Raw genomic sequence first — 12,687 nt, 5'->3', positions numbered from 1 at the left:
GCTCCCTGATTATGGAAAAGACTCTTCTTCACTGATTTTAGCGAATGTTTGCTACACGTACTGAATTTACTTAACACTTAAAAGGTTATTCCAAGTATTTTCCCTAACTCTTGTTCTAGATAGCATTTAATGAAATTATGGGGGGAAAAATCTGACTTAAGACCAAACACCAAATGTGACGGCCAATAACTCGCAAACTAAATGTCTGGACAGGAGAATATTTCACATGCAACTAATTCAAAGTCTATCCCCGTGTTAAGCTTGATCACGATTTAACGAGTCCCGTAGACCGAGTACGATGAAGGACGATAAATACAAAAACAGTCAGGAACTGTGTCTACTACTAATATTATATATATATATATATATTCATAAGTCCACAGGACAATTACACATTTCTGAATGCTCTTTGATTTTAATGGTCCAACTCATGCCATTCAAAGTAATGATGTGGAATATAACGACCAAAAGTAAAGAAAAAAAATCCGTTTTCCTGGTAACTACATTGATTTATATGGGTTCAGAATATTACTCCAAATAGATTATCGCTTACTAGGATACTTGTTCGGTTTTAAATGAATATATGAGGTCACTTACCCTTTGTTTGCGTTATTGTTAATTTCTTCCTGAAGTTCGTCTCTCTCTGCCTCAGCAGCCCTCCTGGCTCTCTCAGCAGCAGCGAGGTCCTCTCCCATCTGGACGACCTCTGCCTCCAACGCCTTCAACTTCCTCTCTGTCTCCTTCGCGGAATTGGCCAATTCATCCCTCGACGCTCGTGCTTCTTCTGCATCTCGCTGGCAGTCCTTCACTTGAGCCTAGAATACAAACAAATCAAATTCAAGACCTATTCTAGCACCCAAGATTGCTAATATTGCCTAATCTTTGTTCACGAAGATTACTATAAAATACAAACAATCAAATCGAGTGCACAATATATCATATTAAATATACCAAAGTTTTAAAAACAACCTTGGTTTTATACTTTTAATATTATATTGTTTCACAATAAGGCACAGAAAAATATTCACAAGAAAGAAGCTTTGTATTCTTTAAGAAAAGAAAAACTTACGAATTAAAATAAGCTGAAATTAACAAATCAAAATCAACAATAAAAGCATGGTACTGAAAACTGCTTTTATGTCCGAATATTTAATAATACCAGCAAGACTGAATCTATTACCGTACTGGTATTATTAAACATGTATCATTTTATTTAATGGATGATGATGTCCTTCAGATATACGAATTATCAAAATATGGCTACATTATCTATTCAAGCAATTATTATTATATTCACTTGAAAGCCTCACAAACTGATATTTTGTTTTAGCGAGATTTTCTCTACTGATTGCCTGTCTGATGTTAGTCACATACTATGACCAGATTGAAGAAAGTTTTACTTTTGAGTATTTGCACAAGTTAATATTCAGATCTATTAACAAATATATTCGACTGTGGATAAATAATATCAGTTCTTTTTTTAGTGCATTCTTTTATTATTTTTGTCATCACTTCCCATCTGTTTTACGAAAGAAACTCTTGTACTTAAATGCTTAATTGGAATAACACCCTGTGCAAATTTTGGTACATTATTAGTTTCTACGAACAATATTATTTGAAACAGCCAGAACAAGTTTGCTATACTATAATAATTTCAGACTTATTTCAGAAGCAACTGAGTAATTTGTTGTAACTTTTTACAATTATATTTAAAAAAAAAAAAAAAAAAAAAAAAATGTAAAATGAAGATCTACACTGGGATATAAAACCAGAAAAACGCGTATCAACAACTATCCGAATACTCATAAGCCTAAACTGTCCTGTGCCTTGTGATTTATGTATACAATGGTAGCATCAAAGCTACACAGCTAACAGGTAACAGAAAATTGTTCGACTATTTCTTGAAAGCAATTTGTTTCTATTTACTTTGCTATTAATTAATTTTTCTGTGTCAATTGTGCCTATATTCCTTATTTTTATTAATTTACGTGTATTTTATCTGTGAAGACTTAAGAATAGAAAATCGATCCGATAAATTTAGATATATTTGTTTGATGAAACTAGGTCAAAACTAGGAAACACCGCCCCATAAAAAATAACGAATACTAGCACCTAAACAATGACACTCGAGACGTACAAAGTTATGTCTCTCAACAGGAATTTCTCAGACTACTACCGCAAGACATTTTATATTAACCATGAGTGTCCTTCATCACTTTCAGGATGTTAACTTACCTGAAGCTTCTTGAGTTGTTTGAGAGCGTCCTCCTTGATTTTGTTATTCATCTCCAGCTGTTGCTCCAAGTCCTTATAATCGGCCTCCAACTTCTTCCGGAAGGCAAGGGCCGCTGTGCGCTGCTTTCGTTCATCCTCCAACTCGGCTTCCAAGTCCCTCAGCTGTTTCAGAAGGCCTCGGCGCTTCTCTTCCGCCTGCTCTTCTTTAGCCTAATAACGACAAAACATAATTATTAACCATGATACAGGTTTCGGAACTATATCACTGCAGAAAGAATACATTATGTTTAATATAATTATATATATATATATATATATATATATATATATATATATATATATATTCGTGTTTTCAATTAGCGAAGCCCCGCAGTACCTAACAAAGATAAATTAAACTGTACATGTTCCAATAATTACATTCAGGAATGAGCTTTCCAATGTAATATAGTTGCACAAATATAAGCCACGTGTGAACATGGGTTGCACCTAAACTTTTGACACGAGATTACAAGAAAAAATTGAAACTCAAATATAGACCGCAGTACTAAATATACGAGAAAGTTCAATTAGACAGTACTGAGATGCTTTTCCCCTCTCTCTCTTTAACTCCCGCATAACTAAGGGTGACTTATCACCAACAGGATATGTTTCAGTAGGAAATGTGCCGTTGAATTTTGGCTGCTTGGCGGTCAAATCGGAAGAACTTGTCATGAGAAGCTCCAAAAGAACCTGGAATTTCCACTAATCTTGATAGGACTGAAAATGAACTTCTTTGTGATAGTGACTCTGAGCAGCATTCTGGATCGTCTAGCAAAGGTGATGCTGGTGGTGCTGAGATCTGGATGGATACAAACTGATAAAGGTTTTGCGAAACAAAGTTGCTTTTCTTTTTTCAAGAACAGTTACTGTTCCGTATATATTATATATACCGTATAACAGATACGTATACTAAAGTGTACAAGTCTTATTTGTGCCAGTGTAAGGTGTTAGCGGTACCCAATGAAGGTGGTAATTTTTGCAAAGATAAGTTTTTCTGCTATTTTCTTCTTAGTCTTTGATACTTTACAACAGCAACTGCAGTAACTTGTAATTGCATTCATTTCAACCCACAAGATACGTATATATGTCATTTTGAAATTGACGATTTATAATCTAAGGGGGAAAATCTCGATTATAGGCCGCACCATGATTTTGCAAGCCAAAATTTAAGAAAAAATTGCGGCCTATATTCGCGCAAATACGGTATTTTAACTTTTGACTTCATGTCTAATTTTTACAATTTTATTTACGATTAATACAATATTACATTTAATTGAAAACATATGACGAACCGTTGAAGCATACATGATTTCAAGTTCTTGAATCACGTATTGAATGAATACAATTTTCCACATGATTTCCAAAACTACTCTATCAAAATATTCAAATTTCTGTACAGTATTGAAATTAATATTTTACATCGATTGCGGAACAACACTGAATAACTTCATAATGAATGGACAGATTTTAGCTGTTGTCTGTGAGTAACTATGTTTCTGTAAACTACAGAAAACTACTCACTAAGCCCACTTCAAACATTTTCTTAGGAAGAAATTCTGTATAAAGACGACACATACCACCATGGAACTGTCGTCTGAAATATCTTTTTTTTATTTATTTATTTTTTTTTTTATTTTTTTTATTTTTTTTTAAGTACGCTGTGTATGCACAAACACCTTATATCATTTTTCAGTACTTACGGCTCATCTATCTTTCAAGTTACTCATCTTCTCTGTCAGCACTCAACATTATTTAAACATTCTTCTTTACAAAGAATAAAGATTTATTTATTTAATAGAAATCAAGGCCAATTTACAACAGAATTAATACTTAACAACAGCAACATGACTGCACCAGGGCCTCATGTTGATATCAATCCTCTATTCGACTGGTGAAACTTCTGGAAAATCTTGTCAGGATGGGCAGCCACCGGATTCGACCCAGGATATCCTATGTTTTGGCTGCGACGCAACTGCTTCGTACTAACCTACGCTCATTCAGCCTAATGCGCCAAATTAAGTGATGTTTGAGACATTTACTCAACACAACAGTTCCTATGTTTTGATTTCTTAATGAATGTCAAATATGTTAGCATCAACTTACCTGAAGGTCACGTTCAAACTGTGCCCGCATGGCCTGCATGTTAACTTCAAGACGCAATTTGGCATCTTCTGTGAACTGTAGTTCATCCTCCAGCTCTTCGTTTTGTGCTTTCTGTTCAGCCAATTGGCTCTCCAACGCTCTCTTGGCCTTCTCCAACTCATGGACCTACAGCACATCATAAACAATGCATTACAATACAGATTATGACAAAGATAAACAAAATCAGTAACCGTGAATCTAATTCTCTCCCTATGACCAAACAAATCTATTCTCGTATTCATTGTACTATGTACTTGCAGGCACTTACGCAGTTGTCGAAGTAGCAAAAGAAATATTTATAGAATTAAACAACTGCAGTATTTGATTTTAGAAGATGAAAAGCACAGTTTATTTTATGATGGAGCCCTCACTCACATCAAGATTTCTTCCCTGCGATGATGTATCCCAAACATCCTCGGCTTTTGTTTTTACGGTTTTACTTTCAACAGAACTACGCTTTTTTCTGGGTGTTCGAATGCCTATCAAATCAATACTTCTATCCGACGTTCGACTGCCACGACGCAGTTGCCCTTCACGCACGAACGGAAGCCTTTCACTAACGGAAGACGAACGAAATGGTCGCCTGGAACTCATCTCCCAGATACCCTTTGTCAACGAAAGCTACTCTCAAATGGAAGCAGTCATACAAAGTGAAAGTCGAAACATATTCAACGCCCACATATTCATCTGCTGTGCGCGGAGTACAGGAACACAAAACTAAGTTACCTGATCGTGCTGCCAAATAGATACTTTCCGAGTTCGTTGCAGCATCGTTACGATATCAATACGCTTTTACTTATTTTGAAAAATACAACGCTATAAGTATATTACGTAAACAGTATGTCGTCTGCATGCGGCCTCCCCATGAAAATACCTTTATATCCAATACGACAATTTATGAAAAAAAGCTTACGCTTATATTATAGTGTAATGATTACCTATATTTAACAAGCACCGTCAAATCATCCTTCGCATCGTTACTGAATATTTTAGTTTAAAAAAAAAAAAAGCCTGATTTTTATATTATGAAATACATATAATGTGCCTATAATTTCAAAATTCATCCTGTTTTCGTTGCAATTACGCACAAGAACAATGTTCGATGATAACGTCTAATTCCTTACATTTACACAAAAATACTAAAAGTCACTGAGTTGAAAGAAGTAAATTATAGACTTAGGAAGCTACTCTAAAAATCCTCATGGATTTTACATTAATCATTGAAATTAGTATTAGCAAACTAAGAAATACTTCACTATCATTAATTACTTTATGAATTACATACCATGCACCAAACTACTAATATTTCATTGCGAGAATACAAAATTGCATCATAGCTTCAAGGAACACTACTGAAGATAAAAACAGTAAGAAATTGAAGAGTAAAATTTTCACCAGAACAGTGAAGAACTGTTTACTATTATTCCTTGCTACATGTAAGCCTAATATTTGTGTTCTTTAAAAACCAAATATTATTTTCTATTGAAGACTACCAAAACATGCACTTTTGTACATTTTCAAAGCATTATCAGAAAGATCGCTGATTAGTTCTTGACTTTTAAAATGTGATTCAGCTGTTTCATGCATACTACTTTTAGCGACCCCGCTCTACACAAATGATTGTCATTAACCATACATGCGAACAATAATAGAGAGAGGCACAGCTTATAGACTAATAATCAAGAGGTCTCATTAACGGAAAAGTTTGAAGGTTAATTCCTAACGTACAGTCAGTAGTTGCTAATGGAGTAGTTATAAAGCAAGTACTTGATTGTGTATAGCCAGCAGATACTTTGATGAGAGTTAATTTGGTCACGTAATGCAAAGTTTTATCTAACTAAATAAAGGCGAACTTCATTCGTGGGAAGTAACAACGCTGAAGACTGATATGAACGAGAATGAAGTATTTTGACATATGTGTGGTGTCCCGAATTAGTAGAAAATATATATTCTTGAGAATTGCTAGGCATTTCGAGGAAAACTACATACTAGGAGGAAGTGGCGTATTTTAGAGAAGAGGGTTATCGGGCTCAATCTCCCCCCCCCCCCCAATAAATGTTAGTATTTCGCATGTCATGTGCAATAATAATCCTTCTTACCATTTCTACAAATTTCATTGACTTTCCATTTTCTTATGCTCTTTTTTTCATAAATAATGCTGTATTTGTCTAATTTCATTCCATGTAAGAACTGCGTTCTTTTTTCCTTCTTTCGTCCATTCTATTCTTGTTTCTTTTTCTTAGTTGTTACTTTGTTCCGTTTCTCCTATCATACTTTCGACCGTTGTTAGTTGTGATTCAAGTCGGCCGTAGTCAGTAACCCCAAAACTAAGAGGAGCTGATGAGTGAAACTGGTGTTCCACACCAACTTGCATGGTCATCAACATAACAGGACTTTAGTTATTATAGAAAAAGATTATTTACATAATTTAGTTATAAAGAAAGGTAAATAATTGAATTAAAGAAAATTAAGAGGGGAAAATAAGTAGCCTGGGAAATTAGGTAGGCCAAGAGGATGTACCCTTTTTCTTCTATAAATAGAAGAAAAAATAATAGAAAAAAAGGTAATGAATAGAATAAAAGGTAAGATTCACTGCTAAATATCTGTATCATATCACATAAGATTCCCCAGTCTGCAATTCTTGCCATTAAAATTTCAATTTATGCATAAACTAATATATATATATATAAATATATAATTCTCAAACTCGGGTGGGCAATTGCCCACCCCCTGCTTTCCCGTGTTGGGCAGAGCCCTCTCCCGAAACAAAATCCTAAATGCTAGGAGGGAACAATCAAGGAAGGTCAAAAACGGAACGAATTAAAAATTAAGAATCAGAAATATATGTACGAAGATCTATTCAATTTCAATATACATTGTTGAATCTAATTTTAAGTCCATTCCATTTAGCTTCTTTAGTTTACCCTCGTACAATCTGCGACAATACAAAATTGAATTGTAGGTATAATAACAGTTAGTATATGGAAAACGTTAGTTTACTTTTTGTCGATGACAGTGTTTTTTTTTTTTTTTTTTTTTTTTTTTCCCTCATAACTAATTACAGAAGACTTGATAGGTACGTCAAAATATTTCACTCTTAATGATTAACTCCATTAACATAAACAGCTGTACAATCAGTTTTTCACATTTTTCTAATAATATCAGGCATATCTTCCGGAGCAAAAAGGAAGGATTTTGTCACGCTGAGCAGCTTAGATACCAAGAATCTTAATTTTGATTGATGTTACAGTGGGAATAGAACCCAGGACTGCACAAGTAGTATGTTCAATCTCATATGGAAATTATGACGAAAAAAAAAAAGCATGAATAACTACAGTGTTAAAGAATAAAAGAAAACAAGTGCACTCTTACCACATAATACTTTCTAGTTGCCAAATCTAAACAGAAAGTACTATTATTATTATATATAGGGTGTCTCAAAAGTACCCTGACATAGGTAACTGTTATGATCAGAGTTACAACAAAATGTTAAAGGAGAAACCGTCTTCAAATATGATGTTTTCAATCTAATGTGCAGGATTTTTATTTATTTATTTCGGACGACTCGCTAGGATTGTACACTCTTTATGCGCCCAATGTTAAATGAAAATTCAACGCTAACATTTACCTGGATCCACAACATAAAGTGAATGGGGGCATGTTTGAAATGGGGGCTGGCCATCGACACGTTAGCGTAAAAGACAATAAGTTAATTAATGGGAATTTTTAACATTGGGCACATAAAGGGTGTACAGCTCAAACGGTTCGTCCGATTAAAAATGAGAAAAAAAAATCCATCACATTAATTGAAAGCATCATATTTGGAGACGGTTTCTCCTCTTACATTTTGTAGTAACTCTGATAATAACAGTTACCTTATGTCAGGGGATTTTTGAGACCATCTGTATATGGATGGTGAAACATGTTTTTGTGATGTACAGAGTAACGACTTACACGATTCTCTTTCTTTGTATGATTTTAATTTGCTAACACGTTAACTTCAACAATTTTGTGCTTCTGTTCAAATCTGCACTCATTTCTTTTTAAACCTTTTAAGTCTCTAATATGGCCTTTTATAAGGCATTTAGTCGTTCTATATATATGCAGCTGCCGTTCAATACAAGTTCTTCATATACACTTGATTGTATATCATTTCCAAAACACTACTATCTGACGACTTTTCAATATTAAATTTTTAATTCACCCCAAGATATTCCATTTTATCTAATTCCATTACAATTTTCGATGCAGTGATTCTCAACATTTAAACTTTTCATGTTTACAAAACACATTCCCACCTTCCCTTGTAGCTCCGGAGAAGGACACAACTCTAGGATGCAAACTACTAGATTTTAACGAACACCAGAATGAAACATCTTATGTCTGATATTAGTTATGAGTTGTTTCGCGTAATGTCAAGTTTCCCCACACTTTGTACCGAATTCACATGCAACTAACAAATTTTCTTAACTTTTTATTCGCCTTTCAATATATGAGAGCAAACTTATTTGGAACAATCGATGTCAACATGCTTCAAAAGTTCTACAGAACAATTAACTTTTGAGAATTTTGTGAAGTTCTTCAGTGCAATAAGCAAACTATGAGTCAACAGTGACGAAAGATGACAGAACAACGAAGAAGCTACATTTACTTTTCGTCAGTTCTAAGTACAGTACCGCTCAAAAGTTTTCGAACACTCCGGATTTTTGTAAGCATCTACTGTGATCCTAATATTTTGGCACGAGAGCTTTACCGACCTGCATGAGAGGTACACTTGTCTATAGCATCAAATTTAACGACAGTTGGATCAAGGTCTAAGAGGTACTGCAGACGATATCAAATCGTAATTATTAAAATTGAAATAAACAAAGGCAATTTAATATAGATATTGCATAATATAAACAAAAGTATGTACGGTGAGGCAAGATGTTAGTTTTGTTGGGAAAATGTAGTCATAGAGGGTCAATGTAGTGACAAAAATTTGAAAGAGAAAGTAGTTTTCCAAATTTTATAGTTTGTTGATATGCTAACGTTTAAAACGCTAAAAATACCATACTTTGAAAAGTGTTTACGATGGTTTCGTATGCTCCATTGTTGTTTGTTGAAAGTAACGACGAGCATTACTTATACGTTCCCGCTGAACGACAGTTGAGCAAAGAAGGGCGTATATTGACCGTCGTAAATATTTTTCAAAGAATGGATGGTTTTAGCTTTTTTAAAGCCAGCATATCTATAAGGTGAAAACTACTTTCTCTTTCAAATTTTTGTCACTGCATCGATCCTCTATGTGTACACTTTTCAAACAAAACTAATATCTTGCCTCACCTTACATCCTTTCTTTATACTATGCAATGTATATATCAAATTGTCTTTTTTGGTTTCAATTTTAAGAATTATAAATTGACATATTATCTACAGTACCTCTCAAAGCTCAATTCAACTGTCGTCAAATTCTATGCTTTAGGCAGGAGTACATCTGATGCAAAGCGGTAAGTTCTGGTGGCAAAATAATAGTATCACAGTACATGCTTGCAAAAATCCGGGGTGTTCGAAAAATTTTGAGCAGAAGTGTATCTCTATCAAGTAACAACTGGATCAAGAATTAACAGTTTAAGAAAAAGAGTACTTAAAAGGAAAAATACCAGATTACTACAGAAAGATCGAACACTAAGGAATTTGGATCTTAATTTACCTGAAATGTGTTTTAATAATGATATTTAAGTCCAAGTATTAAAATGAGACATGTTTTTTCAACCATATAAAATCGCGACACAGTTAATTTCGCAAAAAACCGGTTTTGAGACTCCTTGTAATAGTTAAATTACGTATTTGCAACAACTGTTATTATTATAATTATTATTTAAAAATAACATAACAACAACAACAACAAAACGAAATAACTTTTGATTCTACTGAGAAAATGTAATACTAACTTCATTAAAAGATCTGCAAGAGTGACATCACAGCATTTTAAAGTTTTCAACATTGCAACTAATCTCTGCACCTTCTTTAATTTACAATAGAACAGTAGAATTCTACTGAAATATCTACGGAGATTTTACTCAGCAATGTGTAAGATTAAAAACATTAGAGTTTATGTTATTTCAAGAATCAAACTGTAGTATTCATTTCTAAACTATATATATTATTTTGAAAAATATCAAAATGTGGAGTGGGACGCGTGAAAAAACTTAAACTTTCGTACAAATTCAGTTTGAGTGTGATGTAGATATACCTATTATTTAAGCCAATAGCACTTTTCCAACAGAAAAGATATATATGTCCCCAAGCAAAATTTCTATTTGTGGGGAGCAAAAACTGAATTAAAAAATTTATTATTTCTTGTACTAAACGATCTCAACAAACTGGTACAAAAAATATTAATTTTGAAGCTATTAGCACTCGACAACATAGCTTCAGACACACAAGCTGAAATCTTCCTGAGCAGAATATCACATAACGACATTCATATACACCAAGCATCTATCATTAATTGCAAAATTACCTCACATTAGCTGCAATGATCATACGCTACGTTAGTAAATGCATGTATCATGCAAATGAATATACTACAAAAGCAAATGGATGTTTAAAGTTCATGCGAAAAATGGTTGCGTAGACCGAACCAGAAAATTTGACATTTCGTGCTACGGGTAGAAAATATCTATTTTTATAGTCCATTGTGCAGTAACACAAGCACAAAAGTAAAACCATTCAAAGATTCACCACAAATAAATAAAAACTTCTGTACATATATACACAAAAATAACTAGATAAAAACAACTATGCAGCGATGATGAATTAAAAATCGCCGATGAGTGTTTCGTCTAGATAATGTGCGATTGAAAAAGGAAAAAAAAAAAACTTTTCTAACCGATACAAAAATTTTGGTATACTTAAATTTGCACTTAGTTATATTCGTATGTACAACGACTTAAGAACTCGGTTAATTTCTTCGTAATTGTATTAACCTCAAGATAAGTTTTTTGCTTCAAATTAATCTGAAAACTGTACATAAAATTTGTTGTTCATCTTATGAGACCTATTCACAATATTCGGCTTTCGCTCAACAAGTTTTCTTTTAGTTCTAAGATTCTAAAAGTACGCCTAAAACTTCAAACATTTCCGAAAACTACTATTTCTACTTTTTTTTTTTTTTTTTTTTTTTTTTTGTACAGTCACCAGCAAAAATGAATACCCATCCATTATAATTTATTTCTGTAGCGAATTAAGTTGCGAGTTGAGGATGGTGAATGAGGATCAAAGCTACATTGACATGATGTATAATAATTAGAAATAGAATGAAAGTAGTTTGTTGTCCAGACGTTACGAGTTTGTTGTTTTGTGATTTGACTTAAGATATCATTACATTATTATACTTTATGAAGACGCTTCAGTGCAAACGTTTATACAGAGTTAAATATTTCTCTAAGAACTTTGTGATGGGTGCAACAAATAATTTTAATAAATAAGGCGATAAAGCACATGGAGTACTGATTAGTTTTGTTCTTCATTGTAGCTAGATCTGAGAAACTCGTATCGACCAAAGTAGTTGTAATTACAACAGCCGATCACCTTAATTAGGTCCTTACTACATTATATATTTTGTATTTTCTCCTTAAGTTCTATCATTTTTTACGATAGCTCTAACGACAATGATTATTCCATTATTCACTTTAAAATGCTAATTTCTGGATAATACTAGCGCTTTTTGCTGTGCACTGGAGCCTTGATCAAGGGGGATAAACATAGAAACAATACAAAGAACATTAAGGATATAAAAAGGAACTGATTAACAAGAAAGAAGGAAATACCGATCGTCGAACTGAAGACGTAATTCACTATGCATTACAGAGGACAGGCAATGTATTCTTTTATTCGATAATGCCGACTTATGTTGGATTTTTATCGTGTAAATATTCAATGTACTTCTTAATTGTATTCATTTTGCTATTTCCTAGACATTTGTATGAAGAGTATAATTCTCAAAAACCAAACTCTGAGCTTTGACTTTTGGCTCCAGGTCTAAAAATGTTCTTTGACCCTATTTTTAGAATGTGTTTGGGTTATACATATTACTTAAATTGGCACTTGAAGTGTGTTAGGTGATCCTTAGATAGGTAGGGAGACAATTGTTGAAGTAAGTTAAATCTATAAATTAAACAGATTCCGAGTTACAGCAAACACAGCTCGAACCAGGAATAGATGTAAGCTCCAGCTTAAAAACGACAAAAGGTGGAGAACTTAGTGTTTAGGACATAACCTAGGTTT

At 33.5% G+C, this 12,687-nt stretch overlaps 1 protein-coding gene across 3 annotated transcripts in view; it reads right to left on the bottom strand.

Moving 5' to 3' along the window:
• zip (myosin heavy chain 10) overlaps positions 1 to 12,687 on the bottom strand; it is a 299,777-nt gene that overhangs the window by 18,290 nt on the left and 268,800 nt on the right. For all 3 annotated transcript variants that reach the window (XM_081732288.1, XM_081732289.1, XM_081732290.1), the window contains 3 exons: positions 4,378 to 4,542; positions 2,236 to 2,445; positions 598 to 815 (listed from right to left, as the gene is read on the bottom strand). In XM_081732288.1, coding sequence (XP_081588414.1) covers positions 598 to 815; positions 2,236 to 2,445; positions 4,378 to 4,542 — 593 coding nt within the window. The remainder of the gene's footprint in view (positions 1 to 597; positions 816 to 2,235; positions 2,446 to 4,377; positions 4,543 to 12,687) is intronic.

This window comes from Thermobia domestica, chromosome 11 (assembly GCF_964235325.1).
Source record: "Thermobia domestica chromosome 11, izTheDome1.hap1.1, whole genome shotgun sequence".
NCBI lineage: Eukaryota > Metazoa > Arthropoda > Insecta > Zygentoma > Lepismatidae > Thermobia > Thermobia domestica.
Note: the sequence above shows the minus strand (reverse complement) of the source record. Positions and strands in the feature narration are given on the sequence as shown.